Below are 24161 nucleotides of genomic sequence, written 5' to 3'. Positions count from 1 at the left end.
TCAGCTGTCACCCCAAAAGATGCAATATCTCAGTAAAGGGCACGTGTTCTAGATACATATTTTGACCAGGCAAGTGTTTCAGTCAAAATGTACTCATTGTGTTAAGTAAGTCCGGAGTGGGCGGTTCCAAAACCCATTGTGGTGAGTTACGATGAATTACCCTCCTACCTCAGATGGATGGATCGTCTCGCCCACTCGCTGCATTCAGCCATGAGGTTCTGGGTCTGTGGGCTCACTTTCCCTTCGAATAACATTTCCTTGACCTCCCAGAATAACTGCTGTACTTTCTGTGCACTGGCTTTGTCAAACTCCTAAAACAGAAATGCACATTTAGTTACAAGACTAAAAGTTGTAGACATAACGGCTTCATAATCCATGATGCTAACATATTTAAAGCACCCATTATGACAAGATAGAAATAAGTGGATTCTGTGGTCAGACACACCAATACTGCAATTTTTACTCTTCTGATAAACTGCATCCCACTCTGACCCACAATTTCTGTAACTATTAAGTAGAGATCATCTACTACATGAGTTACAAGACATATTTGAGACTTTTACATAGATATAGTGATAGGTATAGTTATACATACTGACATAGATATTAATATAGATTAATATTATATTAGTGTAATATAATATTAATCTATATTATATAGGCCCAGTGCATGGATTCGTGCACCACGGTGTCCGTCAGCCTGGCCTGCGCTCTCTCATAATCCGGGACCCCTCGGGGGATGTCGGACAGCCTGTGGGGATCCGGCCAAAACTGGCAGTTCGACATCCCCTGCAGGATGTATTAGTGCGCAAAGCAGCAGGCAGCTGGGCAGGAGTCTGAGCCCACCGCTCCCTCGCGTAATGGCCCTGCAGCATCTGCTGCAGCCTCCACTAGATAGCGCTGCCACAGAGGTGGGAGAGGCTCTAGCCCAGCGGTTCTCAACCTGTGGGTCGCGACCCCTTTGGGGGTCGAACAACCCTTTCACAAGGATTGCCTAAGACCATCGGAAAACACATATATAATTACATATTGTTTTTGTGATTAATCACTCTGCTTTAATTATGTTCAATTTGTAACAATGAAAACACATCCTGCATATCAGATATTTACATTATGATTCATAACAGTAGAAAAATTACAGTGATGAAGTAGCAACGAAAATAATTTTATGGTTGGGGGTCACCACAACATGAGGAACTGTATTAAAGGGCCGCGGCATTAGGAAGGTTGAGAACCACTGCTCTAGCCGCTGCAGCTGCGCTCACCAGGCATGAGCCCCACATCTGGAGCCCGTCAGCTGAGCAGCACTCCCACTGTTGGGGCGCACTGACCACCAGGGGCAGCTCCTGCACTGAGCCTCTGCCTTCTGGTGGTCAGTGTGCATCATAGTGACTGGTCACTTAGGGTTTTCTATATATAGATGCACACACACACACATGTATAAATATGCAGACATATGTCTCTCATATGGTTGGGTGAGAGAGCATCTAAGTACATCTGCAAAGTTTAAACTATTTCTTTCTCTGATGATACCACTGAAAAGGAAAATGGCTCTTATAGAAAAGGCCCTTCACATTCTTTCGATCAATGAAAAAAAATCCTGAGGTGGGATTATCAGGGTGAGGCCAGAGTATTATTTTTTCCTGCCCGACCTAAAGAGGTTCTTGGGCTGTGGCTACAGTGAAATGTGGATAAGAAAACCTCTCAGCCTTTCTACGTGTTCTCCACGGTTGCGAGGCAACAGTCCTACAGCCCTCAGGTCCAAGGAGGAGAATGTGAACTTTACCAGAATTAGGAGAACCAACACTGACCAGGCAGCCTCCAGAGCAAGCGCCTGGTTATCTTTTCTTCCAGGGATGTGTGCACCTGAAATCTAATCCACAGCTCAGGGCAACAAAGTGCATATTCAGTCTGACATACCTGATCCAAATGGTTTACTCTATGAAAAATGGTTGATTTTCATAGAATGCTAGTCAATATTTTCTGTGTTACTTCCTCCCTCCAATTGATAATAAACTAGATTCCCAGGTTGCCAGGGAGTGGAATGCTCTTTTAAAATGCAAATAAGTAGAAAATCAATAATAACATATGCCTCTTAGGAGGGAATTGCCTGGGTACAGCCTGGGAGAGGGCTTACTTTCCATTTTCTCTCCATTGCATTTGGCTGCTTTTGCAAATATTCTCCATCAAAAAGTAAATAAAAGTGTTTAAAAGCAACTGTAGGTTCTGGAGTAATGTGCATTCTATAAATGGAAGCCATAAGAGTCTCTCTGGATAATTACATGAAAATCCAGAATTTGGACAGTGTGAAGCCATGACTCTCAGCCTTCTTCCCACCTGTACACTCATGAGCAGAGTGCGAGTGGGGGTGGCAGGGAGTGGGCGTGAGGTGGGGCTGCTTATCAGAAGTGAGAGCACATCTCTGAAGATGTCCTGAGTGACTCAGAGTTGGCTCCCTCCCAGCGTCCCCTCCCACACTTTGCAAATCGCTGCTGTAAGACGGTAGGAGGAAGAGGGGCAAGTGGAGAACTGCTTTTAAAGAGAGCAAAGAAAAACAGAAAACAAGAAAGTGCAGGAGATAGAACACCCACGGGCTACAGTGGAGGCTCCCAGTCACAAGGGCTTCACAAAAGGCCTTGTCCGGGATGCTCAGGGGCACTTGAGGGGCTACGGGGGCAGGAGGCTGTGCAATCAGCAGAGCACCTAACAGAGCTGTGACTAAACGCTTGCCTGGCTCCAAACCCCACCCCCAAAAATGACAAAGAGAAGGTCAAAGGTAACAGTTTCCACAACACTTAGAAGGTGAAAGTAAAACATCTGCTTAGAAACCCTCTAACCAGGGCGATTTTTTAGTTTTTATTTCACCCAATTTTCCTCTTGAGTTCCTACTGTCAGCGTCTGTCCTGAATTTCCCGCCATAGATTTCATATAAGAAATTAAATGTAACACACCGAGAGGGAGGGGAAGGAAGTAGAAAAAAACAAAACTATTAATAGCTGAGACTCTCAGTTATGGGAATATAAGTGATTTTTGTTTTTCCTTATATGTTCTGTACTTTTAAGATTTTACGTGTGACATAGAAATGATTTTATATGTATGGCTATGCATGTGTATTATACGTAATGCTTTTAAAATTGGTAAAAAAGATATTTTTAAAAATAGGACAGCAGCCCTAGCCCATCTGGCTCATTGGATAGAGCGTTGGCCTGCAGACTGCAGGCTCCTGAGTTCTATTCTGGTCAAGGGCACATGCTCGGTTGCGAGCTTGATCCCCAGTGTGGGGCGTGCAGGAGGCAGCCGATCAATGATTCTCTCTCATCACTGATGTTTCTATCTTTCTCTCGCTCTCACTTCCTATCTGAAATCAATAAAAATGTATTTAAAAAATAAAAATAATTTTTAAAAAATAAGAAAGCAACTGTTTACACATTGTAACCATGCAATTATCCAAAGTATTCTGAGACACACTTCATCTCTCCATGAGCAAATGGAGCTCCTTTCGGTAGATAAACCCGTGGTCGAGGTTGAACTCTGCGTCCCAGACCTGGACCAAGAGCTGTGGGCTTCTGTGGGTGTGGGGCTTCCACTGGATGAAAACGATGACACAGACTCACTGCAGGAACAAACAGAGGCAACATAAATAATATTTCCTGGGAAATATTATATAATATGGGTTGGGCTGGAAACTGGCTTTACTTCTCTGAGCCACTTCCTCTTTCTTTCTTTAAATACATTGGTCAAGTTCACAGCACACAGAATTTTAAAATACTGATGCAATGTAACCTTTCACTAATTTTAGTTTTATCTGAAAATAAAACTGCTTGTTTACTTTTAGAAATTCACGGCCAATCTCCGATTTTGTTTGCCATATTCATTACGGGCATGTTTTGGTTTTACAATCAGAAGTGTTTCCTAGGTGAATACTTACCAGGTATATTTATCAATGGCTTTCTGCACATTTCTTGTAAAATGTGTAGGTAAAGGATCTTTGCTTTTTACAGGGAAATTGTGTTTCCCAGATCCTTCTGATAGTCCTCTTCTGAAAAATAAAATAAAATATTAAAAGTATTTATAATGCAATAATTTTATTCATTAAGACTTTTAGAATTTCCTTTTGTATAAAGTTGCTCCCTCCCTCCTGCCATGTCCCGCTACACCCACACATGTGCACACACATGCTACATAGCCATCCAATGTGAAGGAATCAACATTATATTTATTTTATTGTCAGATCAGCGAAAAACATATTTTTAGTTGTGCTGCAGAATTTCAGTAATTAGTTTATGTGCCATCAGATGGAAAAGGTTGAAAATTGCTGCACTTTATAGAGAGATCAGGTTGACCTTGCTCACTGCTATTATTATTAGCAAATGCTACCCTAGGAAAACAGTTGCTGTTAACTTGCACCTCCCAGAACATTTCTTAGTATGCATCTCTCTTTTTGTTTGTGTTTATTTCTTTAAACTTTTAAAATTTTTCAATTACAGTTGACTGTCAGTATTATATTAGTTTCAGGTGTACAGCACAGTGGTTAGACATTTATATACCTTACAAAGTGATCCCCTGACATTTCAAGTACCCACCTGGCACCATACCTACTTATTACAATATTATTGACTATATTCCCTGTGCTGTACCTAACACCCATGAATTTGTACTTCTTAATCCCTCCACCTTCCTCACCCAGCCCTCCAACCCACCTCCCATCTGGCAGCCATCAGCTTGTTCTCTGCATCTGTGAGTCTGTTTCTCTTTTGTTTGTTTACTTTGCTCTTTAGATTAAACATATAAGTGAAATCATATGGTATTTGTCTTTTTCTCTTTGACTTATTTCACTGAGCATAATACCCTCTAGGGCCATCCATGTTTTTGTAAATGGTAAGAGTTCTCTTTTTTATGGCCAAGTAATCTATATATATAAAAACCCAGTGACCCAAATGCTGGAACAACCAGAACGATCGGAACAAACTGTGGCTATGACACACACTGTTACAGCCAACCAGCCTGATCTGGGCGCCGATTGGCACCCCCCCAGCTGGCTCGGCCCCCCATTGCACCCAACACCCTGATCAGGGGTGGGGCTGGCTGGCCAACCACCCATGGCGCCTCCCCACTGCCGGCCTTACAAGCCTCCACAGGGGCGGGCCGGCCAGACCCCACCCGTGCACGAATTCGTGCACCAGGCCTCTAGTGTTTTATATATATCTATTCCACACCATCACACCATCTTTATCCACTCCTCTATGGCTGGGCACTTATGTTGCTTAAGCTCTCTTTTTTTTAAATAAATTTTTCATTAAGATATTACATATGTGTCCTTATCCCCACATTATCCCCTACCCCCTCCCTCACTCATGCCCTCACCGCCCCCCCCTCTGCCCTGTTGTCCATGTCCATTGGTTAGGCCTATATGCTTGCATATAAGTCCTTTGGTTGCTCTCTCTCCCTTACCCCCACCCTCCCCTACCTTCTCTCCAAGGCCCGACAGTCCAATCAATGCCACTCCGTCTCTGGATCAGTCCTTGTTCATCAGTTTATGTTGTTCATTATATTCCACAAATGAGTGAGATCATGTGGTATTTATCCCTTAAAGAATATCCTTCAGCATTTCATATAATTCTGGGTTGGTGGTGATGAACTCCTTCAGCTTTTTCTTGTCTGTGAAACTCTTTATCTGACCTTCAATTCTACATGATTGCTTTTCTGGGTAGATTATTCTTGGTTGTAGGTTCTTGCTATTCATCACTTTGAATATTTCTTGCCACTCCCTTCTGGCCTGCAAAGTTTCTGTTGAGAAATCAGCTGACAGTCGCATGGGTACTCCCTTGTAGGTAACTAACTGTTTTTCTCTTGCTGCTTTTAAGATTCTCTCTTTGTCTTTAGCCCTTGGCATTTTAATTATGATGTGTCTTGGTGTGGTCCTATTTGGATTCCTTTTGTTTAGGGTTCTCTGCACTTCCTGGACTTGTAAGTCTATTTCTTTCATCAGGTAGGGGAAGTTTTCTGTCATTATTTCTTCAAATAGGTTTTCAGTATCTTGTTCTCTCTCTTCTTCTGGCACCCTGATAATTCGGAGGTTGGTACGTTTGAAGTTGTCCCAGAGGCTCCTTACACTATCTTCATATTTTTGGATTCTTTTTTCTTTTTGCTTTTCCGGATGGGTGTTTTTTGCTTCTTCATATTTCAGATCTTTGACTTGATTCTTGGGATCCTCTAGTCTGCTGTTGGTTCCCTGTGTATTATTTTTAATTTCAGTCAGTGTATGTTTAATTTCTGACTGGTCCTTTTCCATTTTTTTCGGCCTTCTCATTAAGATCCTTGAAGGTCTCACTAAGTTCCTTGGAGGTCTCACTAAGTTTCTCGGAGGTTTGTAGAAGATTCTTGAGTAGCCTTATAACTGTGGTTTTGAACTCTATGTCCTCCATTAGTTTGCTTTCCTCCATTTCTTTCATTTTTGACATGCTTCTTTGTCTCCGCATTTTTGGCTGACTGCAAGGACCCTCTGTGTCTATAGTGGAAGAACTGCTGTGCTGGAGACACCCTTATGCGGTAGGACTTGCTTCAGTGGGGCTTTGGTGCTCATTGAGTCTGCTTCTTGAGTGTGTCCCTTATAGATGTGAGGAGTAGAAATCTAGTATCTGACCTGGAGTACCCTGGCTCCTGGATCTCCAAGTCAACCACTGTGTGGGTCCACCCAGCAGGAGCTACAGCGATATCAACAGATTCCTCCTCTTTGTTTGGAGTTTGGTAGTTTTGGAGCTCTCTGATCCAGCTGCAGTTTGTTAGGCTGCAAAAGCGCAGGTGCCTCCTTTGTGCCACGGAGCACAGCTTGGGAGGGGATGTAAATTGAGTGGGGCGGGGTCTCAGAGAGTCCCCAGGGCAGAGCAAACAGCAATGGTGTACTCAGCATCTCTGCGACTCCCGAGTGCCGCGCGCCCCCACAGCAACAATGATCCCTGCAAGCAGCTCTGTGAGAAAGTCACCCTCGCTTTCCGACCCGCTGCAAGACAGTCCCGTTTCTCCCCGTAGGAGCCTGGAACCCCAGCGTCTCACGGTAAATGAGTTCAGTGCTTTCAAGAGCTTGTATCCCCTTCCGATTGAAAAAAACTGCACACCCAGGTGCAGCAGCCTCGCGCGGACCTCCGTACCTCTGTTCTTGGCGCCTCTCCCCTCCTACTCAGTCTCAACGCACTTTTTTCTTTCCTTCTAGTTGTATAACTTCCACTCGGTCAGCTTCCCCGTGGTTCTGGATGATAGCTATTTTGTCTTATAGTTGTGGTTTTAATGTTGTTGTGGTGGGCAGCACATACAGGTTTGTACCTTATGCTGCCATCTTGGTTCTCCTAAGCTCTCTTTTAATACTTGGCTTTGTATTATGATGATCTTGACACTTTATTAGCTTTCTTACCTGTAGTACCTAAACCAATGCCTGTCAGGTAAAGATTTCCTATTTCTTAAAAAACAAATCAATAGGCAGAGATTCAATCAGCGCTTCTAAAGAATATGTTTTAGCTCTCTAATTACTCTGAATGTTCATGCTTAAATCAAAAGATTACACTGTGACCAGACTCAAAAATATTCTCCAAATTAAAGACATTTCTGGAACATATTTAACCTTTATAAAGAAAGAAAATTCACAGTAGCTGATCTCTCCAAAACATGGAGATTGCAACAGAATGGAGTCCCTCCTGCACTCATTTAGCTTCTCTTGCTCCTACTTAGCACCATCTCCCCTTTTGTGCAACTTGGAAATGCATACCCATTTGTTTTTGTTTCCAACTAAATAATTTCTTCTTCCAGAATAGTCACCCTTTTTCTGAGGTCATGGGGTAGGGTGGGAAGAGGGGGAAGGAGGTAGTTCAAACAAAGAAGAAATTATTTACAAAATGGAAGAACTAGTTTCTCTCTTCACATTACTCCATATCCTTGCCAAGAGGAACACTGCTGCTTACTTCAAAGTGTAGTGAGACCACGAGGTCTCCAAGACAGGGGTGCTGGCCAGGTATGGGGGTGGAGGTGGGGATTGCTAGAAAATGGACGCTTTGAAACGACTTTCAGACCATTTCTCCAACTTCCTCCTCTGCTCTTCCCCACGTCTTCAAAGTCTCTGGACGTCTGTGGAACTTCTTGAACTTCCAGGTTCAGTGTAACGGCTTATACATTTGACCACAGAATTCAGGAGAATGACTGCCAAAGGTCACAAAAACAACAGGGATGGAGCTGGTCTTTCCAGAAACCACAGGTTACTGACGTTGTAAACTAAAAACAGAATCTGTAACATTTACCTTCTGTTTTTCTTTTTATGTCTTGTTTTGCTTCGTTGGTTTCTCTGTCTCCCAGTCATGCATTATTGTGCTGTTCTTTCATGCAATATACGGAACATCTTCAATTCCCTGTGAACGATCAACTCCTACATCAGCCCTACGTTCTAGGAAAATGTACACAACTTACAGGATGCGTCCTACAAACCTTAACACTTGATGTGGTGGAGCGTTTAAGCTTTAATTACAAACCACGTCGCCACAGAACAGTTCTATGGTAGTTCCTTATATTTAGAGATGAAAACATTCAGCTCAGTGGGTACATTGAGCTTAGGGCTGTTCATTTGCAGACAGGACCTACTTTTTGTTGTAAAGGGAAGTGCAACAACTGAACCAGTGCATTGATTTGTTGATGTATCAAAGTTAAGGCCGAGTCCCAGTCTCTGTGAGTCACTCCATTCTAGTTGTCAAGGAAATGACAGGATCATCCACTTTTACTTTGAAAAAGCTGCCTCCTGACCGCCCACAAACCAGTGCCTGCAGAAATTCAGTCTTCAACAGCCACCACAGCTTCAATTGTGCATTCCTGTTAAGAAGGGTTGTCTGAAATGAGCCCTGTATGCTGCATGGGCTGAAATGCAGGGTGACTTTCTGGAATGAACTGGCCTTCGCGAACCTGCCCCTCCCTATAGAACACCCAGGCTGTCCTGACTTAACACAGGACCTGCTAGAAGCAACCTGGGCTGGGGATTGCAGAAGTCAAATCAGATGTGAGGGATGCTTCTGAGAGCCAGTGAGCGACTTCCCCTGGGCGGCCCGCGTGCTGTGCGCACGAGAATGTCATGAATGGATGCGGGAACAGAAGAGATGGATTCCAGCTTTGCAGGCAGAAAACAAATCACGCACACTGCACAAACATCACACCCCAGCGTTCAGCCACCTCCCTTCCCAGATCAGGACTCACCCAATCACGATCAGCCCCAGGCCTGCGCTCGCGTGTCCCGGGCCCGGCCCCGCGCCTCCAGGCCTGGGCGCCCCGGCGCGCCCACACCCCGCGCGGAACCCCTGCAGGCGGCGGGCCCCGCTTCCCGGCGCCCCCGGGACCTCGGCTCCCCGCCCGCCCAGCGCTGCGCCCCCGGCCCGGCTAACCCCGCACAGGCGGCCGAGTCGCGTCCGGGAACCGCGAGCCTCCAGCGGCGCGGCCAGGGGCGCTCCCGGCCGGGGCGGCGCGGCCCGTGGGCGAGGCGGCTCGCCGGGCGCGCAGGACCGCTCCCCGCGCCCCCCGCCCCAGATTCCGAGGCCCCGCCAGGGCCGGATTCCTGTGCGGCGGGGAGACACCTCCGTCCCCTCCGCAGGCCTTTCCCTCCTCCTCCCCGGGCCGCGCCCGAGGTCGAATTAGGCCCCGCAGCGGGTCCCCAGCGCCCGCTCTTCCCAAACCTGGGCGAGCTCCCCGCCCCCATCCGCCCACTTCCCACCCTCCCCACCTCCCCCTTTCCCAGGACTCTGACCTCCGGGAGAGCACGCGGTTCCCCTTCCGGCCGCCAGAGGCCAGATTTCACATTCCCGTGACCTGAGCTTTGGCTGAAGGTCGCTCAGCCTCTTGGCACCAGCTCCAGGGGCCTCTCCTGGCCTCCAGGGAGCAAGGGCCTGGCCTTCCCCCTCCCCGTGCTGTCTGGGTGGGAAGGTCTGTCCAGGCAAGTGCTAGCCACCTATCTCTCTCTCTCTATCTATGTAAAGCTGTAAGTAAGGATAAGGATGTGCTGTAGACCTGGATATAGATGCATTTTTTTGGTTCCAGTTCTCTGGAGAACCTTAATACGTTGGTGAAACTGGAATGAAATAGAGTTCAGTTAATAACAATGCATCATTGTTGGTTCATTAATTGTGACAAATGTACCATAATAATAGGAAATGTTGATAATAGGAAGCAATTTTTCTGTAAATTTAAAACTGTTCTAAAATTAAAAACTTCTATTTTAAAATGCGTTGAACTCCTCTATACATTTAAGTGTATTTTACCAGTAACTACTTTACAAGAAGACCAATAAAAAATGTTATCTTTATTTATTTTAATGTGAATAATATAATAATCTCAGAAAGTGCTAGTAAACTATGAAGTTTACAGCTTATATGAAATTATAGAGAAATGTAGAATTAATATGTGATTTAAATAAAAAATGAAAAATATATTACCTCGGTGGCAAAATTTATAAGGGCGTTATTTTTAAATGATTACAATAAATTTAAATAATTATATCTTATAAATAATAACATAAACTTGCTTTATATGAATTTTTTTTTTTTAGGACAGCCTATGTAAAGCAAAATACAACTACAGGGTGTTCCCAAAAATGTATACACACACTTTGAATAGTTATAAAAGCAGTGTTTGTTAAGATACATTTCATTTTCAAATTGTAATAGAACCAGCTGCTAAAGTGTGTGTACATTTTTGGAGATACCCTGTGTATATTTGACTGGATTAACATTTTGTGTGATACTGCTAGAACGCCACTAGATGTCAATCTTTCCCTTCTTTTGTCACTGAAAGCCATGCCAGATGGATTTTAATGTGCTTTTGTTGCTATTTGCAAAATGTAGGATGTAGTGAAGATTCATTTCAGTGCAGATGCAGAATCCTGTTTAGATAGGAAATCACTTTTGCAGCGAGCAGTATCGAGTATGCACAGCCAGCAGAAAGCGCCCAGATGCTGACACGCACCGTGGATGAATGCTCTCACTCCCGCAGGCAAACAGGGTCCCGGAACTACATACCTTACTTCTCAACTCACAACTGCCTGAAAGGTGGCTACTTTTTTGTCCAGGAGAGCAATATTAAGTTACCAAGGGCAAACACTTTTATATAGATCTGTTCAGTCTGACTTCAAAAGCTTACCCTTTTTAAGATTCATCTCAGATCTTATTTGCAGATTTTTGCTCTCACCTTCCTTTTTCATAAGATGTCTATGACCATCTATAGTCGATTTATCAAATATCCTATATAATAAAAGGCTAATATGCAAATAGACCGAACAGCAGAACAACCGAACAACTGGTCGCTATGACATGCACCGACCACCAGGGAGCGAACGCAGAACATGGTGGGTGTCAGCAGTAGGCAGCAGAGCACAGAACATGGCCAAGGCGTGGCGCCGGTTGCTGTCATCCAGGCAAGCCTCTGGTGGTTACTGAAAATTCTTTGCTCCCACCTGCCATGGTCCCACCTGGCTCTCACACCTGTTGCTGGCGCCCGATGCCAGTCCTGATTGCTCAGCACCATCAGCGGGTGTGAGCAGCAGCTGCCGGCTCTAATTGTCCCTGAGGGCTTCTCCACCTCCCCCTGCTCCTGAGGGGCAATCGGGGCAGCAGCTGCTGCTCGCACCCGCTGACAGTGCCGGCCCTGCTCACACCCACTGCTGGCACTGGCCCCAATCGCTCTGCACTGTCAGCAGGTGCAAGTGGGGCCGACACCGTCAGCTCATGGGAATGGTGGCGGTGGGAGCAGGGCTGCTGGAAGACAGGGGACTGGGGTCCACAGCATGAGGGGCCAGGTGGTGGTGCAGAGGATGGGCCGAGACCCGCCCCTGTGCCTACTGCAGCCTTACAGTCCACAGTTCCTTTCAAGGTGCACGAATTCATGCACTGGGCCCCTGGTGTTCTATAACAATATTCGCTAACATTTCTTTAATACTTGCCACATCCCAGGCCATTTTAAACACCGTTGTTAGTGCATTTAAGCTTCACAATAATTCTTTGAAGGGGGAAAGACTGTTAGTAGCATTCTACAGATTTGTAAACTGAGGCACAGAGAAGTTGATGGTTTGGCAGAGCTACAGTCTAGCTTAGGCCATTGGTGACAGACCTTATACCATACTTCTATGTAGGACACCCCCTGCAAAGCCCCTGCCAAAAATACCGAGAAGCTAAAGTTCACTATATTTAGCAAAGAATAAAAAATAGTTTTAAAATTTAGAGGAATGCTGTATCTAAAAAGAGATAGCAGAAGGAAAAATTATTAGATTTTTAATGTGAAGAGTAAAATACTTAGAGTCCTAAGTAATCTATGTGGTATACAGCTTATATAAAATAGTAGAAGGATAAAGAATTAGTACATTATTCAAAACAAAGCACCTACATTGATTATTTAGAAACATAACAACTTCAAAATGAGTGCTGAAATATATCCAGGACAATAATTATTAGGTGAGATCATAGGAAATTGCCAGTAGTATGCTGTTTTGAACCAGAAAACAGAAACCTTATGTTACAATCTTATACCTTGGATAAATGGGTTCAATAACATTTATTAACATTCAATATTTTTTCTCACTTTTAAGCATTTACTTTATGATACATTTATCAGTAGAAAGTGAAAGAATATATATCTATAATAGTAAAAGCGTAATATTCTAATTAGACCAGACAGCCGAACGACCTTCCAAATACCATTCCGGACATCCTTCCGGATGAAGCTGCAGAGGCAGGGGGCAAAGAATAGGTGGTTAGGGGCGATAAGGCAGGCAGGCAGGCAGGTGAGTGGTTAGGAGCCAGCAGTCACGGATTGTGAGAGGGATGTCCTGCAGGATTGGGTCTAAACTGGCAGTTGGACATCCCCCAAGGGGTCCCAGATTGTGAGAGGGTGCAGGCTGGGCTGAAGAACACCACCCCCACCCCCACCCCCATGTATGAATTTTGTGCACCAGGCCTCTAGTAATTAAATAAAAACCCACAAACAATCCAAAAACTGTTTTATAAATATTTTTATAAAGAATTTATCAGGCTTTCAAAGTAAAAACAGCCCCTAATTCTATTCTATGAAGAGTTCAATTTCCCAAGCTGCAACATCAAAATAGTCAAATTTTCCCCAAAAAATGTTTTTTAATATTTGACTTCATTTATTCTTTTAATTAGTAGAGCAGAAAACAAAGACCTGGTAATAATTGATGGTTCAGTATAATGTGTCAATTTCATTTTATGGGTTAAAGTCTGCTAGGTCTGATATTATAAAAGCTACGCTAGCTTCCTTTACATTAGAATTTTCACTTCATCCATACAATTATATTCAACCTTTCTGTACTCTTACATTTAAACTGTGTCATTGATAAACAGTATAAATTTGTTGCTTACAGCTTACATTCAGAGGAGATTAAATTTACCTCTACAGCAGACTGGGCTGGGAGCTCTAGGCATCCAAATCACCCTAATCCAGTAAAAAAATTAAGACGATTTCAATCTGGGGTTAGTTCTCTCTTAGACTGGTCTCTTTCCGTCTCATCCTAACTCCCTGTGTGTGTGGCGGGGTGGGGGTGGGGGTGTTCTGTTCATTGTCTAGCTTTTCTAGTTAACACTCAGGTGGTGGTTGGTCTCAAACTATCTAGTCTGTCATTACTGGAAATAAAAGTAAGGACAGTTTTGTAGTGAAATATTTTACAATGTGTGATATAAGTCACCATTCATCTCCCAAGAAAATCTTTAATAAAATATACATTTCCCCCCTAATGCTTTTAATGCAAGAATAACTTACTAATGCTTTCTGGTGAAAATAGGGTTGCATCCTGCTTCCTGGTCAGCCTGAGACGAAAACAGGATTCCAACTGGAACAAGTATATGGATTAAGAGTGTATTTGGGATGGGAGTACCGGCACACACACGAGACGCTCAGCTCAAAGTGTCTCATAATTTTAGCTCGCTAGTTTAGACAACAAATTCTAAAATGGAACTTATGTGTGCAAGGTCAGCTACTGTCACTGCTTTGCATAAAAAGGTGGTTTCATAACAAAAGACAAGAAAGTGACACATATTTGCTATTGCATAACTTTGAAACCTCATTGTAAGAAATTCAAGTTAGTGATTAATTTAAAAATTGTCACTTTTATGAATCTTTAAAACAAATACCTTGTTAGTTTTAGATTATCAAAATCACATCATTTATGCTGGAAATCAATAAGCAAGAGAGATACAAATTGTTAAATGTTATGTGAAAGAAATATACTCATTGGATGAACATAATATAAGGGCCTGGCAAGGATTACAGTTGTAGATAGTTAATTATAAGGCGTCTTCTAAAGACACCTTTAAGTGAAATGTCTAATTAGGGAAATTCTAATGTGCCGGTATATTCTTTCCTCTTGCAAGGGCCATCGCTAATATTTTTTTCTAGTAAGACATGTTTGCTCCTTACTGCCTTACTAGAATGAATAAAATATTTGATTTGCTATTAAATAATAAACTAGAGTTAACCAATGCTTTATTTTAAGTAAGTCATGCTTTTTATGCTAAAATTCATTTGTTATCTGTACTTCAAGTGGATAAAATTAAGCTTTAAATTTGGTTTCATCAGTATTAATAGGAATATTATTCTGAGGAAGTTAGTTTTAGGTTACCTATTATCATAATTTTTATTTTTCAAAATCATTTTAATTGGAAAGTACAATTTTTTAAAGTAGATCTGCTACAGGAAAAATACCACCAACTACCTTAGAAGTAGATTTTACTTTTCATTACCATCTTAAATAATTTGTTAAAAAACAAACTACTTGGTTACACATATTGTGGATAATATACTGCCTGCATTTGCTTCTTACATTTCCCACAGATTAGCCATGTGAAATTAGACCAATTGTTTTCCTTTCTTATCCTCAACTTTTTCATCTGTAGAATGAAATAACATTCCTACCTTGTATGTTTGGGGGATTCATGATAATGTCTACAGATGCATGCAGCATCTGGCAACTAGTAGATATGGAAAAGCCAGCTGTTATTTTAAATGCTAAGAAGCTTACATTTGTACAATAATACATATTTCAGCAATGCTCATGTCAGTGAAATGTGATTACAAACATGTCAAATTTAGTAAGTAAAACGAAAGTCTGACTGAGGTAGGCCTTTTCTTGAGACTATCACCTTCTTTATAATATACTAGAGGCCCGGTGCATGAAATACGTGCATGGGGCGGGGTGGGGGTGTCCCTCAACCCAGCCTGTACCCACTCCAATCCAGGATCCTTTGGGGGAAATCCAACTGCCAGCAGTAAGACATCCCTCCCACAATCCAGGACCACTGGCTCCTATCCACTCACCTGCCTGCCTGCCTAATGCCCCCAACTGTCCTACCCTGATGGCCTGGTTGCCCCCAACGACCCTTGCCTGCCCACCTGGTTGCCCCCAACGGCCCTCCCCTGCAGGCCTGGTGGCCCCCAACTGCCCTCCCTAATTAGATGTCGGACATCCGGAAGATGGCCGGTCAACCTAGTCTAATTAGTATATTACCCTTTTATTAGTATAGATAGATTATATAGGATAGGATTGCTTAAATGCGGGGGGGGGGGGGCGGGGGGAGCCTTTTTCAGCAGGAGGAAATGCTCTTGGCAGACAAAAATACATCACCCCTATATCTGGACTGATAGCCAGCCATATGCACTATACTGCCAAACTGGTTATTAAAAAATTGAACTGCTTTCTTACACCTTACACCAGTGGTCAGCAAACTGCGGCTCATGAGCCACATGTGGCTCTTTGGCCCCTTGAGTGTTGCCACAAAGTTTCAATCGCACTGTAGGTGTGCGCCCGCACGTGGTATTTTGTGGAAGAGTCACACTCAAGGGGCCGCAGTTTGCTGACCACTGCCTTACACCAAACAGCTATTGCCCTTAAAACCCCTTCTCAGTCCCCACCTTAGGTTCTGCCTTCACAGTTCACCCAGATTAGGTTCTGATTGGTCGGTTTCTATGCCAGTCAGCATCAAAAGCTCTGCCTCCTAGGCAGCCATTGGCTGCTCGCAGTTCACCCAGATTTGGTTCTGATTGGTCAGTTTCTATGCCAGTCAGTGTCAAAAGCTCCACCTCCTAGGCAGCCATTGGCTCCTCTGGGAAATCCAGAACAGCCACGCCTTCACATCAGTGCCAGCCTTTCAGTCACACCCCCAGTCCACTCCTGGGTGTATCTCTGGCCATTTTGAGAAGTGGCATCTCAGATCTCTGTTGGTGGAATTTTGAATTCTCATCCCTGACCTAATCTTCTTATAGTCAAACTCTGTGAAGGCAAGCATTTGTCTTCTTCAGTCTTAGTTCACTCATAGACTTTACCTGTGTCTATGCATCTATGCTAGCACCGCATGGTGAGTGGTCAAACAGTCATTTTGGTCATCACGATCACTATATATATATATATATATATATATATATATATATATATATATATAGTATATATTTATATATTTCATATACTAAAGTTAAAGTTCCCTAGGAATTATTTTTATGCATTAATTTGTCAACAAACTTATTGTTTTTTAAGAGGGAAGGGCTAATTTTATTCAATGTAGACTCTTATTTCAATTGGATTATAAAGAATCTTGAATGTACATGAATGGTTTTTAATATTTCACTAATGTTCAGAATTTGCATTAAATGTATTTTTAAATATATCTCGATTTTAATCTTCTATGCATCTAGCGACATTCTCTGAAATATAATTATTGATATTAAAAGCCAGATGTAAATTGTGAGCTTCCTACATGGGGTTCTTCCTAATCCTTGTTACTGGCACTATAATAAATTTAAGATGACAATGATCCTAAGAAGATATGTATGTATATATGTATAGGAGGAGGACATTTTGTTTAGTTCAGCATATTCTAGTTATTAAACAACAGCAGGGGAAGTCTTACTTGACTGGTTTTCTTGTCATTTCCAAAGACCATCAGCTTCTTTCCCAAGTTCACAACTGGATATTTAATCATTTCAAAGACTTTATTTCATTTCTATGCTTTTAAAAATATATATATTTTTATTGATTTCAGAGAGATAAGGAGAGGGAGAAAGAGATAGAAACATCAATGATGAGAGAGAATCATTGATCGGCTGCCTCCTGCACATCCCCTATGGGGATGGAGCCTGCAACCCAAGCATATGCACTTGACCAGAATTGAACCTGAGTCCCTTCAGTCTGCAGGCTGACACTCTATCCACTGAGTCAAGCCAGCTAGGGCATCTTTCTGTGCTTTCTTAAATATGGTGACTTCATTGGCCATTTCTACCTCTCAAGAATAAAGAGGCAACTTTTGAATTTTTTTCAATACATATCTAATGAATAGTATGTATTCATGTATTTATTGACTAGCAAATAGTATTTAGTGAATCATTTCCTATCTAATATGTCTGTATTTTACCTAGTATTCATAGGACCATAAAATGCTCAGATAATTTTTCTTACAAAGCAAACTTACTGCCTACGGATTGTAAAATTATTCATATCCAAAGAGATCTGGCTGTTGTTAAGTGAAATAAATATCTACACAGCACTGGTGTGTGTGTGTGGGGGGGGGGGGCAGGGAGGAGAGTATTATCTGTGTGTGAAGGATTCCTAATAGACTATTTTTAAACGTTAACTGTTATATTTTCTCCAGTGTTTTCCTTATCCTTTGAATCTTCCCACATTGAGTAATTCAAGCCTTTTTTTTCCTTATTGTTTCAGAAACCAGTGAATGCAGTAGGTTTTTTCCCCTTCATTTGTTAAAAATATATTTATTGATTTCAGAGAGGAAGGGAGAAGGAGAGAGAGATAGAAACATCAATGATGAGAGAGAATCATTGATCGGCTGCCTCCTGCACGTCCCCCACTGGGGATCAAGCCTGCAACCCAGACATGTGCCCTTGGACAGAATCGAACCTGGGACCTTTCAGTTCACAGGCCAAGGCTCTATCCACTGAGCCAAACCGGCTAGGTTGAGATATGTTTTATATATTATCTCTTTTAATGTTTACAGTATCTCTTTGAACTGGTGTTATTAATAATTCTCATTTGATGGGTGAGAAAATGAGGCTTAAAGAGGTTAAGTAAGGTATTCAAAGTGAATACATAATTTGTATTTTATTCTTTGTATTCTCAGAAAGATTATAAACTGGAATTTGAATCAAGATCAAACTGATTTCAAAACTATGTTCTGAAAACTGTACTAATATAAGTCAGCTATTAAAATTTTAGAACCATCAAGGATTCAAATCCCATATCATAGCACTGTAGCTATGAACTTGGCACATATCAAACAGTATACATGTTAGCTATTACATGAGAGAAAATTCAAAATGTGTTCTTTAAATACCCAACAGAACATATAACTATCACCTCAAATATAATTTTTGCAATCTTAAAGATAATAACAAAGTAAAGAAGATAATTTAAATTTTAACAAACTAGTACAAAAGACAGGAAGAACAAATTTATTTTCCTGGGTTTGAGCAAATGCTAGACATGGACAACCAAGTCAAGCTTATCACTATTTTTAATGAAAGTAATGGTCATCTGACTGTCATAGAAGGCATGATCATATGACAAGTGTGTGCTGAGCTCACCATTCATCCCTGTGCAACTACCATGTCCCAGCAGAAAGCATTACTGACTTTAGGAAAACTCCAAGATGACAAAACCTCAAGGGCCAAGATAACCATTATTCTTAAAGAAAGATATTAAAATTGCCTCTAGATTTTTATGAGATTAGGAATCCATGAAAGTGGGTTATATGCAAAGAAAAGATTTTTCTTCATCATTCATTTAATACATTTTATTAAATGCCTTTTCTGGGCATGCATTGACTTAAGTGTCACAGGACAGACAAAGAATTTGTAGTCACAAATGGATATAAAAAAAATCACAGGATTGCTGGGTAGAAATGGGCAAGAGCTACCGGTACAGTAAGTGTGAGTTATTTATGATTTGTGATGCTACTGGTGACTCTCACTGTCTCTAAAACTTTTACAAGTTTGATCCCAGAGTAGCAAATATTTCTTCCAGGTATTGCATAGCAATCAGTGGTGATGCTAATTAAAGCAACCTCTGTCTACTGTAAGATGTGCAAAGGAACATGAAAGATTATTGTTCATTTGTTGTACTATCATTTGTTCTCCCACATAACTAAACCAAAAGATGCCATGTCTTACAGTCATGTGATAAATATAAATGAATTCTTTTTTCACTTCTTTCTTCACCTGGAATGTATGTATTCTTTAATGAAACACACTCTCAAATTTCATTTCTGTGCCAGGAAGCAGGTGGCCATCATAGATAACATTTTAACAGCATTTCTCCATGTGTTAGGCATTTCACATATTATTTCAGTTAACTTTGGGACACCCCTGTGAGGAAAGTCTACAGTTTGGAAAACTGAATAACTTGCCCAGAATTACAAGTTAGCAAATGGTTTGAGATTGGAATCCAACTCATCTGACTCCTGGGTCCATAGGCATCGCTCCAACTCTAGGCTGCCTCATTAATGGATGAGTTGAGAGATAAGACCTTGCATTCACTCTATTGCCAGCCACACAAACAAGCCCTGCAGGCTGTCACTGCAGTATTTCCATGCCCACGTGACTTTAACAACAGAACTCGATCACTCAAAGTAGCAATAGTTACATGTTAACAGCAATAATTTAGAAAACACAGAAATACTTCCTGACCACATGAAGTTTACAAGCTACCAACATTTTTATTTATTTTTCATTATTTTGTTTTATTTTTTTAAATATATTTTATTGATTTTTTACAGAGAGGAAGGGAGAGGGATAGAGAGTTAGAAACATCGATCAGCTGCCTCCTGCACACCTCCTACTGGGGATGTGCCCGCAACCAAGGTACATGCCCTTGACCGGAATTGAACCGGGCACCTTTCAGTCCGCAAGTCAATGCTCTATCCACTGAGCCAAACCGGTTAGGGCGCTACCAACATTTTTATATAGCAATCTCTATCTACCAACCAACCTTATCTACTGTAGAAATCCTTCTACTTCCAGAACAAACAGATAATACAACCTATTACAAGATAATAGTTGTGTAGTTCGAGCCAGAGGAGCAAATGGAGGTGGCAAAGAGGGATGGCCCAGATGGGAAAACAGTGGAAATGAGGTACAAAGTATCAGTGAAATGGACAGGCAGGTGAAGAAGGTGAAAGTGCTGGATCACATATCGGGGTGCAGGAGAGAGAAGTAATGAAGGGAACTCAGTGTCCTCCACCGCTGGTTCAGGTGCGGCAGCCTGTGTGCCTGTGGAATAAAGGGCACATCCTTTCCATGGGCCATTCCTGTATCTCATCCATGAGCCAGAGATCAAAACTCACGCTGCTACTAGTATATAGCATCTTAGTGAAGAAGGGGGAAAAAAGACTCTGAATTGAAAGTGTACATATTAGCCCCTCCCCTAAATTAATTTCACTTCTTTTAGTTTTAACAAAGGCTGAGTACATCATAATCAGGTCCAATGTCAAATGCATGGGCTTGCTCCTCGCGTTCACCTCCCTGCCCACTCACTGCCTGCCTTGCTTCCATGGGAGCCTGTTGGCCATGGGCAAGGGACTGAGAAGTGCTCAATGCATCTCATTGTGACTGGTCATTCGGTTACCATGGTCTCAGGGACACTGGCTTTTTATATATATATAGATATATATAGATATATATAGATAGTTGGTATACAATATATATTAGTTATATTAGTTTCAAGTGTACAATATACTGATTTGACACTTTCAAACCTTAGAGTGTGGTCACTCCTCTAATTCTAATGATCACCTGTCACCATGAAAACTTATCACAATATTATTGACTATATTCCCCTTCCCTTTTCTCACCCATCCCCCATCTCCCCTCTGGTAACCATTGTTTTGTTGTTTCTATGAGTCTATTTTTGTTTTGTTTTATTTAACTTTTTTTAGATGTCACATATAAGTAAACCATATGTGCCTGATTTTATCTGACTTATTTCAATTAGCATAATAGCCTCTGGGTTCATCCATACCCCACAATTTATGTGGAATTACAAAAAGTCCACAAATAGCCAAAGCAACCTTGAGACAGAAGAACATAGTTGGAGGTGTCATGCACCTACCTCTACTTTAACCACCTCCCCTCTCCAGGTCTCTGGGCTTTAGAAAACTAAATATACTATTTCAACATTAAGCAAGCTAATAATTAGTTGCAGCTATCTGAAAACTGGCAGGCAAGGTGTCAGTAGTATAATTTAAATCCATTGTTGAATGATATTTGTTTATTCAATGTTATAAATAGCCACCCCAGAAATTCAAGAGAGAGAAAAAATATACTGCAACAGGCAAAAGTCTATAGTATTTCCCCTTTGTATACTTTCTAATTAAAAAAGGAATGAGGTATGAAAGAAAGGGAATATGGCTATTTGTGCATGTAAATAAAAAAACAAAAACCTGTTGTACTCAGGGGGCTGGCTAATGCCCTACAGAGAGTACAAGTTCATTACCAGAAGAATTCTTGAATGTACATATCTGTGCATATTCTCACAGCAATTATCTACCATTCATTGTCTGCATTTTTAGTAAAATCAATACATTTGCTAATGCAAAGTAGTCACTTCTATCCGTAATGCCAAGTACAGTGGTATTAAAAGTATCCACTAAAAGTGTGTAGATAATACAAGCATGGACTGAAATGCCCAGCTATGGAGACTGACCCCAGTTCTCTCACTGGTCACACTGATGTGTTCCAGGGCCTCTTTGTAAAAGGCACTAAGACTAGAGTTTAAGATCAGTGTGTAGATCTGTTTGCTCATAAAACTTTAATTGCATAAATGTTAAGGACCAGTAGCCAATAACAAAGGCCTAATTCCTCACCCGTATGTATCCTAGCCTCTTATCCAAATGCAATTGATTTTCCTTAAGAAAAAAAAAAAAATCAGTGGACTCATGTATTTCTTACTGCAATATTTTAACTGAAAAGAAAAAAAGAACTTGTTTAACTGCTTATTTTAGAACTGAGGGGAATGTCATGCAGTTTCGTAAAAATCTAATTATTTAAATTGTGAATGGGTTAGATTAGAATCAGTCGTGGGTGTGGATGTGTGTGAGAAGAGTCAAGGCTGGTGGGGGTTGGGGGTGGGGAGGGTTCTTTGCTAGCTTCACCAGATTATAAAGCAGAAATCTCCATTCCGGAATGGAACCTTGTGGTCTGCCTTTCACCATTTCACTATTCTCTTGTAGGATTCAGATAGCTGAATATGTTTGCACTCACGTAACTGCTCATTAAAAAAATAAAATTCACCTGAATTCTAAAATGCACACTTTATAAGAAGAATGTTTTCATTCGTGCTCATGGTGATGAATGCATGTGTGTGCCTGTGAGTGAGTGTGTGTGTGTGTGTGTGTGTGTGTGTGTGTGTGTGTGTGTGTTTTGAGGGAAATGTCCTCCAGTTCCCAGTGAAATGGTTGTCAGCTTTTCTGGGGCACCTGAGCGCACTTTTCAAAGCCTCAGGAGCTCTAAGGTAGACATCAGAGGTGTCCTGAGCATTGCAAATGCCCTGGTGTCAGATGATGGTATACTTATGTAAATTAACCGGATGCCGCAGGGAGAAAACCCCTCCCACTTGGATAAGAATTGCGGCTGGTCCTTGATAAGTAAGGAGGCATCATTTCTTAAAATTGTAGCTGCCCTGCACGTCTGCCATATTCTGCATTACAGGCTGGGACCTGAGCTCCCTTCAGAGTCCTGGAGAAAAGCAGGCTGTCAACAACCCGTCAAGGCTGAGAAGTGAACCAAATTCTCCCCTTTCCCTTCAAGCCCCGCTTCAGCTCCACTCCCGCCGGGCTGGTGAACAGCAGAGGGTGATCTCGGAGAGAGTGGAGCAAAAGCCTGACTGGGGGGCTTAAAAAGAACAGAAAGGCACACAATCAGGACCCAGGAAATGGGCCAGGCGGCTGCCCAGGGGAGTTGGTGGGAGTCCTTGCAAATAGCGCAGGGCTCTAAGCACGCCCAGCAAGGGGGCTGCTGCAGACGCAGGGGTAGGGGTCTCACGAGAGCCGGCCGGCCCTGCTGCTACTCACGCGCGTCCGGCCTCCTCCGAGTCGCTGTCCGAGGCCCACTCCTCGCCGATGCCCGGCAGAGTGAAGAAGAGGGTCTTGGGGCCAGGCCCGGGGGGCATCCCAGCGCTGGGCTCTCGGTCTCCGGGGCCAAGCTGGCGGGGGTTCCGTGGGCTGGAGACTGAACTGCTGCTACCCACGGCGCCCCGGATGGATGGCAGCGCCGCCCAGACCCCGCCGGGGACTGGGGTCGACCGCGCCCCCGCCCCCAGGTGCGCGGGGGAGCCCTCAGCTCTGCAGCCACCGCCCCAAGGGGCCAGGGGCAGTTCCTGGGGCAGGGACTGGGCTTTGGCTGCTCTGGGGCTACTGGGCAGGGACAAGGGGGTCCCTGCTGCTTCTGCCGCGCGGCCGGCGACCGAGACCCTGGGGGAGGAGGCGGTGAGCAGAGCACGGGGCGCGGCGGGCGCCCCCCGCGAGGTGCAGGGGGAGTCGGGCGCCAAGGCGGGGAGGAGGGGCAGGGTGGGGGCCGTGCTCAGCGCTGTGCCCGCCGGCCCCGCGATGGCAGCGCCTTCAGATTTGCTGGAGGACACAACCGGGGAGGGGACCGCCGGGGACGCTGGGGACGCCGTCGAGGTCTTGAAGATTTTGGAAAAGAGAGACCCGAGGTCCAACAGGGCGACCTTCATGGCCCAGCCTTGGAAATGCTGCCCTCGCTGCTGCTGGAACCTCAAGACCACGGGGAGCCGGGCTCCGGGGCTCCATCCACCCCTGCTCGCAAGGATCCGGAGGAGGCGGCCCCGGGCGGGGTGGGGATCCTGGGGTTCCCGTCTGCCGGGGTCCCCCCTGGGGCCTCTAGTGGGCTCCCCTCGCAGTGGAGCGTCTCCGGGCGCTCAGCCCTGAAGCCCTGGAGACCACCTTTCCGACGCCCAGCTGGCTCGCGGGGCTGAGGCTGCGGGGGCAGCGGCACCCTCTGTCCCTCTCTGTCCTGGTGCCCTGAACCCCCGGCGCCCAGGTGCGCAGCTGCCAGCGCCACCGCGGGCTGAGGGTGCGGATGGGGCCTCTGGTGGCGGAGTTACCCCCATGGGCCTCCAGGAC

At 43.5% G+C, this 24161-nt stretch overlaps 1 protein-coding gene across 1 annotated transcript in view; it reads right to left on the bottom strand.

The window, feature by feature from the left end:
* The window catches only part of LOC308514057 (protein FAM149A-like), a gene marked incomplete at its 5' end in the record, with an annotated part of 46081 nt that extends 22329 nt beyond the window's left edge, over nucleotides 1-23752 (bottom strand). Inside the window, 4 exons of the mRNA XM_081084097.1 lie at nucleotides 169-311; nucleotides 3469-3613; nucleotides 3929-4039; nucleotides 23091-23752. Of these exons, the coding sequence (XP_080940223.1) occupies nucleotides 169-311; nucleotides 3469-3613; nucleotides 3929-4039; nucleotides 23091-23752 (1061 nt within the window). The remainder of the gene's footprint in view (nucleotides 1-168; nucleotides 312-3468; nucleotides 3614-3928; nucleotides 4040-23090) is intronic.
* Nucleotides 23753-24161: the final 409 nt, after the last annotated feature.

Source organism: Myotis nattereri (genome assembly GCF_964212035.1).
Source record: "Myotis nattereri genome assembly, chromosome: 2".
Lineage (NCBI taxonomy): Eukaryota > Metazoa > Chordata > Mammalia > Chiroptera > Vespertilionidae > Myotis > Myotis nattereri.
The sequence above is the reverse complement of the archived record's forward strand: the minus strand, read 5'-3'. Positions and strand labels throughout refer to the sequence as shown.